Source organism: Corticium candelabrum, chromosome 2, assembly GCF_963422355.1.
Source record: "Corticium candelabrum chromosome 2, ooCorCand1.1, whole genome shotgun sequence".
NCBI classification, from domain to species: Eukaryota; Metazoa; Porifera; class Homoscleromorpha; order Homosclerophorida; family Plakinidae; genus Corticium; species Corticium candelabrum.
Window position 1 is genome coordinate 11,574,417 of NC_085086.1, and position 7,500 is coordinate 11,581,916.

General features: G+C 38.1%; 1 protein-coding gene and 1 long non-coding RNA gene across 2 annotated transcripts in view; both read right to left on the reverse strand.

Annotated features, from left to right (window-relative positions):
• LOC134198187 (uncharacterized) overlaps positions 1-3,797 on the reverse strand; it is a 6,079-nt gene extending 2,282 nt beyond the window's left edge. The window contains exons 1-4 of the long non-coding RNA XR_009972797.1: positions 3,596-3,797; positions 3,409-3,483; positions 2,416-2,541; positions 2,276-2,346 (exon numbers count right to left, since the gene is read on the reverse strand). This is a non-coding gene — a long non-coding RNA (uncharacterized LOC134198187). The remainder of the gene's footprint in view (positions 1-2,275; positions 2,347-2,415; positions 2,542-3,408; positions 3,484-3,595) is intronic.
• Positions 3,798-3,803: 6 nt separating this feature from the next.
• Positions 3,804-7,500, reverse strand: part of LOC134198186 (uncharacterized) — a 4,067-nt gene continuing 370 nt past the window's right edge. The window contains exons 3-8 of the mRNA XM_062667529.1: positions 7,188-7,307; positions 7,054-7,075; positions 6,596-6,721; positions 6,456-6,526; positions 5,628-5,929; positions 3,804-4,355 (exon numbers count right to left, since the gene is read on the reverse strand). Of these exons, the coding sequence (XP_062523513.1) occupies positions 5,671-5,929; positions 6,456-6,526; positions 6,596-6,721; positions 7,054-7,062 (465 nt within the window). The 5' untranslated portion in view covers positions 7,063-7,075; positions 7,188-7,307 and the 3' untranslated portion in view covers positions 3,804-4,355; positions 5,628-5,670. The remainder of the gene's footprint in view (positions 4,356-5,627; positions 5,930-6,455; positions 6,527-6,595; positions 6,722-7,053; positions 7,076-7,187; positions 7,308-7,500) is intronic.

Genomic DNA, 7,500 nt, shown 5'->3' on the forward strand with positions numbered 1-7,500 from the left:
CACTTTTGATTAATTATATACTTATGCAACATGATTTGGTTTCACAGTGTGGTCACCATTGGTGATCACATACAGATAGACAGACAGGCAGACAAACAGACGAGCAGAAGAACAAACAGATGGACAGATGTATCGACTTCTGAGGAAGGAACGAGTGGACAGACAGAAGAATAGACTAATGGATAGAAAGACAAATAGATAGGCAAACAAACAGACAGACAGACAAACGGGCAAATGGATAGACGGACATAAAGACAGACGAACAGACGGCCAGACAGATAAATGAACAGACTGACAGACCGACAAACAGACGAACGAACAGGCAGATAAACAGACAGACAGACAAACAATCAGACAAACAGATGGATAGATGCACGGACATCTGAGGGACGGACAAATGGACAGACAGAGAATAGACAGAGAAATAGATAGGCAAACAGACAGCCAGACAGACAGAAAGAAATTCTCAACTCAACTTCAGAAGTGCAACACAAAGGTCATCATGAGAAAAATCTCAGCTCTGACAAATGACATTGACTGTACTGTATATTGCTCTACCCAGTTTTTCAGCCACTAAGTTGGCTCCGGGTAGTCTGCATTGTTCTCTTTTAAGTGTTACATGTTTGTTTGTTTTTAAAATCTAGTCCTAGTAAACTCTCGTAGTTACAGAACTTTATATAGTTACTTTGCTAGCATTGTATTATAGATGTATGTTTGAAATAAATGTTATTTGAGAGACAGACAGACAGACAAATGGATAGACAGACAAAAACACAGACAAACAGACGGCCAGACAAATAAATGAACAGACTGACAAACAGACAAAAAGACAGAAGAACAGACAAGCAGACAGACAGGCAGAAGGACAGACAGGCAGAAAAAAAGACATACAAACAGACAGACAGGCAGAAGGACAGACAGGCAGAAAAAAAGACAGACAAACAGACAGACAGACAGACAAACAGATGGACAGATGCACGAACTTCTGGGGACAGACAAATGGACAAACAGAAGGATCAACAAATGGATAGACTAGCAAATAGATAGGCAAACAGACAGACAGACGAACAGACTGCCAGACAGATAAATGAACAGGCTGACAGACAGACAGAGAAAGTGTCTGAGTGCTTGAGGGTCCTCTCTGCTTTGTGGAAGGATGACAATAAACGATCTAACATTGCTGAGTTCAAACACACTGGAGACGACGATTTTCGATCAAGCTGCAGCAATGCAATTTAAGTGTGATCTCTAGAAAGATGGCAGTAATTTCAGCTGGACAAAAATCTTGCAGTGTCCTTGACGAATATCAATATGTTTTAAACTAAGTAATCAAATGTATTCTGACCCCCCTATGAGGTCATCTGTTGTAGCCTTAACTGTTTGTTGTTGATTTAAGGCCTGTCCACACTGGCAACTGGATCGCGATCCGATCGTGATCCAACTGCAACGCTGTCCACACTTGCAACTCAATCGCGATCGGTTGAATCCAATTAGAAATAGTGGGCGTTACCTTCACGTACGCTACGCGTGTAGTCGGAACATCTAGCACTCCTCACTCGTTTTTGTTCTCGCTCACCTTACGTCGCTGTATCAACGCTTTCCACAAGCAAAGAAGCCATACGTACACATCGGTCATCAGTCACGTGATATCGAATTGAGGCAGAGGTATCGTTTTCAAAGTGCAGTGTGGAAGCTCGCTATCCCGATCGGATCCCGATCAGATCGCAATCAAATCGCGATCCAATCACGATCCATTCTGGTCTAGTGTGGACAGGTCTTTAGAGGAAGTCTACTTAAAGACTAGCTTTTAGGCTCTTGATGGAAATTTCTTTGGATTTGAAATATATGTATTTGACAGACAGACAACACAAACAGAGAGACAGACACATAGACAGACAGACAGACAAGCGCACAATACGATGGACAGATGCGTGGACTTCTGAGGAACAAACGAATGAACATACAGAAGAATAGACAGATGGATAGACAGACAAATAGATAGGCAAACAGACAGACAAACAAACAGTCAGAGAGACAGACAAATAGATAGACAGACAAAGAAGACAGACGAACAAAAACCGCCAGACAGACAGACAAGCAGATAAACAGACAGACAAACAGACAGACAAACAGACAAACAGACAGACAGATGGATTGACAGACAAATAGATAGACGAACTGACAAACAGAGAAACTGACACACAGACAGACATACAGAAAGAGAGAAGATCAAACTAAAGACATAATAAACTCCATGCCATACATAATCACTCACCTATTATGAGCATCAAGCAATGGCCTGGCAGTTGAACGAATGTCACATTCAGCAACCATTGGATTCGCAATCTGAAACAAAACACCAAAACACATCATCACAAACACAACCAAGACAACACACAGACATAAACACAAAACCGTTTTGTCTTGCTCCAGCTGTCGTATCGTATCACCGATCACCTCAGCCCAACTATCTCCAGTCTCAGTGTCTGGAGCTTGCTGTAAGAACTCAGTGCCGTTGACAGTCGTCAGTCGAATGACATTCTATCAAGAAACAACAAACCTACACGTGTATCATGGCTCACTATACGGTAAACCTAAAGTGAAACGCAGCAATGAACACACATAAACGTATGGAGAAAATCAGAGAAGACTGTGAATTGGCATGCAGTCAATGTGGTTACACATAAAAATTATGTTTATCTATGGATGCCTGCTGAAGGCAACAGATTGCCTTGTAATCATCAATAATCTCATACAACCCAACACGTTCACTACACTCGCATCCTACAGATCCTTCTCTTGTCTTAACCAGGCATGGATGTATGGAGTGGCACACCGATCCAGAGGGCCCCAGCCAACCAGACTGGAAGGTCCAGTCTACACAAGCAGTGGAACTTTTTCATAAAATTGTCTGCTAATTTGCATGAATAATTTAGAGTCCACTTGGACAGGACTATGTTTACACACACACACACACACACACACACACACACACACACACACACACACACACACACACACACACACACACACACACACACACACACACACACACACACACACACACACACACACAACACACACACACACACACACACACACACACACACACACACACACACACACACACACACACACACACACACACACACACACACACACACACACACACACACACACACACACACACACAACCGACTAACAAGACAAACAGAAAGGCAAGACATTGCACAGGCAACTAGCAAACAAAAAACTAAAAACAAACTGCCAGACAAACAGAAAAACAAGCAGCAAGTGAATAAATGAGAATACAGACCAACAAACAGAAAAACTAAGACAAACAGACAACCAGACTGATAAATAAACAAACAACAACACGAATCACAAACATCATGCACAATCACTCACCAACAGCTATTGACACGCCCATTTCTCTAGTCCACACGCCAACGTCACACTACCAGATCCATAAGGAAATGAGCACTACAACACAAAACATTCATTAACTCATTAAACTCATCAAGCAACCAACCACCATCTACTCCACAAATTAGACAAACCAAATCTCTACTTCCTATCACCAAGCAGCACTCACTGTCATTGATGCTCCACAGCCTGATGCCTTCAAGCCTTCTCCACGTGCAATAGTCAACGACGACTTTGCAATGGCCAAACTCCAACTCTTGATGATATCAAATCACAGACTCAAAATTAGCTGCAAGCTACATAACTGGCTTGACATAGAATTGATATTAACATAACGTCTAGTCGATGTTTCAATTAATTATTTACCGTAATAAAATATATTACAACGGATGTGTACGCAAACGCTCTACATAACGCGCGCTAACAATAGATTAATTTTATGACAATAACAATTTATGTATATTTATTTACGTTGCCACTGTTTTTGTCAAAAACTCCTACACCAGCTCATCTTGCACTTGCTCAAATTTATTTCTAAAACTATCGATCACGTGACTTACTCTGACAACTTTCACTTCAATTCGTCGTTTTCTCCACTCTCAACAGGAATATCAAAGCTATGAAGCACGTTTATCAATCTCGCAAGTCCAACCTCGCCAACTAAAGCAAGACAGACAAGTTCCGATTGAGAAATGAAGAAAAATCCATTCACGTCGTCGACATTTCAATGATTAACTGACTGACATCGATAACCTTCTCACTGATTTCCGTTATGAAACCAGATTTACTGCTACGCTTGTCCAAAGAGCAACGAACACGAACAAACATTTAAAGCTAGAAATTAAACACAAACTCTCCCGGATGTTCAAACGCTTGCATTCCTTTTTCCACTTCACGACTGCTCGTTCAAAATGCAAATCACGTGACTACTAATTAAGAAAACAACGTTCAGGATCTAGTTTATGTTACACACACTAAATGTTACAATAAATTGTCATTTATACAATCACTAGAGATTATAATTTAACAAATACACACAAATTGAAAGAAAATGCAAATATTAGTCACACTTAAGACTTTCTATTGAATAGTCACCAAGAAACCCTCCTGCTGTGATGAGTTCTCCATTCTGAGTTGAGTCTTAATTGATTGGTCTAGTCTGGTCATACAGCGCTGTTGCTAATCTTTTCAAGCAATGAACTTACTACTTCCTCAGTGCTGATATGTCTCATCATATATTAAATATCTTTAATTGTGTGTGTGTGTGTGTGTGTGTGTGTGTGTGTGTGTGTGTGTGTGTGTGTGTTTGTGTGTGTGTGTTTGTGTGTGTGTGTGTGTGTGTGTGTTTGTGTGTGTGTGTTTGTGTGTGTGTGTGTGTGTGTGTGTGTGTGTGTGTGTGTGTGTGTGTGTGTGTGTGTGTATTCGCATGAAATTATCTCAATCATCAACTGAGATACCTTGACATTGTAACAACATAAATTATGTTTGTCTACTCGTCTGTCTGCTGGCCTGTCAGTCTGTCAGTCTGCTTAATTACTGTTCTTGCATGTACACACATTAAATAATTTATAATAAATAATACATTTTAATTTATGTATGATATATTAGTTATAATAAATTATTTATAATAAATAATATATTTTAATTTATGTATAATATATTAGTTATAATAAATTATTTATAATAAATAATATATTTTAATTTATGTATAATATATTAGTTATAATAAATTATTTATAATAAATAATATATTTTAATTTATGTATAATATATTAGTTATAATAAATAATTTATAATAAATAATATATTTTAATTTATGTATAATATATTAGTTATAATAAATTATTTATATAAATAATATATTTTAATTTATGTATAATATATTAGTTATAATAAATAATTTATAATAAATAATATATTTTAATTTATGTATTACATATATTATTTATTAACAATTTTTGTACATTTGCTGTATTACTTGATTATCTGAAATCTATTGAAGTTATACTAATGATCACGTGTTCTACATTATCATTCATCAATATTTCTTCTTGTTGTCATACATTTTTTGTGTATCCAGAAGGTTGTATTGGACGCGTGTATTCTATTGCTATCAATGGTTAGTGATTGTTTTGTGTGATATTGATCATTAGTTGTTTAGTGATATTTTTATGTCAATTAGAATGGATTAAACATCCTACTGGTCAACATGTTGCTGATCCTGGAACTCAACCCTCCCACTGGCTAAAGATACGCTTTGTTCAACAGACTGTTTGCTAATTGACATCCTTCCTCCCTCATTGTGACAAACGACCACGACAACAACCACTCAATTAACTCACAACCTTCACATGCAACAAACAAAATTTTTATGCAAGTAAACTTAGATGAGGATAAGACACACAACACACCAGCAAAACAGTCTTTGTATGTTTTCAGTCCATTCTTGTGCTCGCCAAGTGGAACGCCGGCATCAGGGTCTTGCATGGCGGCTATCAGTTCACTAAACATCATCGACTTAGTTTAGTCATGAAAGTAGATACAATGAGTGACAAGTACAGCAAAGTAAGCAAATTGGTTGTAACATATGACATGAGGTAGAAGGTTTGTCTAGAAGTAATTAAATCACAGTGGTTGATATCAATAAATTATTCTCTTGTTATAAAGTTGAGTAAGTGGAATGCTGTCAGGTACAACACTTTTGATTAATTATAACTTATGTCACATGTTTTGGTTTTCCAGTCTGTTCACCAATGGTAAAAAATTGGCAAAAAACAGACAGACAGACAGAAAAACAGACAACTGGATGGGCGGACAAAAGACAGACGGCCAGACTAATAAATGAACAGACTGACAGATAGACAGAAAAACAGACAGACTGACAGAGAGACAGGCAAGCAGATAAAAAGACAGACAGACAAACAGACTGATAGATTTGCAGACAAACAGACAAAGAAACTGACAAACAGAAAGAGAGACAATCAAACTAAAGACAGATAATACACTCCATGCCATACATAATCACTCACCTATTATGAGCATCAAGCAATGGCCTGGAAGATGAACAAATGTCACATTCAGCAACCATTGGATTCGCAATCTGAAACAAAACACCAAAACACATCATCACAAACACAACCAAGACAACACACAGACATAAACACAAAACCGTTTTGTCTTGCTCCAGCTGTCGTATCGTATCACCGATCACCTCAGCCCAACTATCTCCAGTCTCAGTGTCTGGAGCTTGCAGTAAGAACTCAGTGCCGTTGACAGTCGTCAGTCGAATGACATTCTATCAAGAAACAACAAACCTACACGTGTATCATGGCTCACTATACGGTAAACCTAAAGTGAAACGCAGCAATGAACAAACATAAACGTATGGAGAAAATCAGAGAAGACTGTGAATTGGACACACACAAACACACACACACACACACACACACACACACACACACACACACACACAAACACAGACCAACAAACAGAAAAACTAAGACAAACAGACAACCAGACTGATAAATAAACAAACAACAACACGAATCACAAACATCATGCACAATCACTAACAAACAGCTACTGACACGCCCATTTCTCTAGTCCACACGCCAACGTCACACGTACCAGATCCATAAGGAAATGAGGACTACAACACAAAACATTCATTAACTCATTAAACTCATCAAGCAACCAACCACCATCTACTCCACAAATTAGACAAACCAAATCTCTACTTCCTATCACCAACCAGCACTCACTCTCATTCATGCTCCACAGCCTCACGCCTTCAAGCCTTCTCCACGTGCAATAGTCAACGACCACTTTGCAATGGCCAAACTCCAACTCTTGATGATATCAAATCACAGACTCAAAATTAGCTGCAAACCACACAGACATAACTGGCTTGATATACAATTGATATTAAAATAACGTCTAGTCCTTGTTTTAATTAATTATTTACTGTAATAAAATATATTACAACGGATGTGTACGCAAACGCTATACCTAACGCGCGCTAAAAATATATTAATTTAAGACAATAACAATTTATGTATATTTATTTACGTTGCC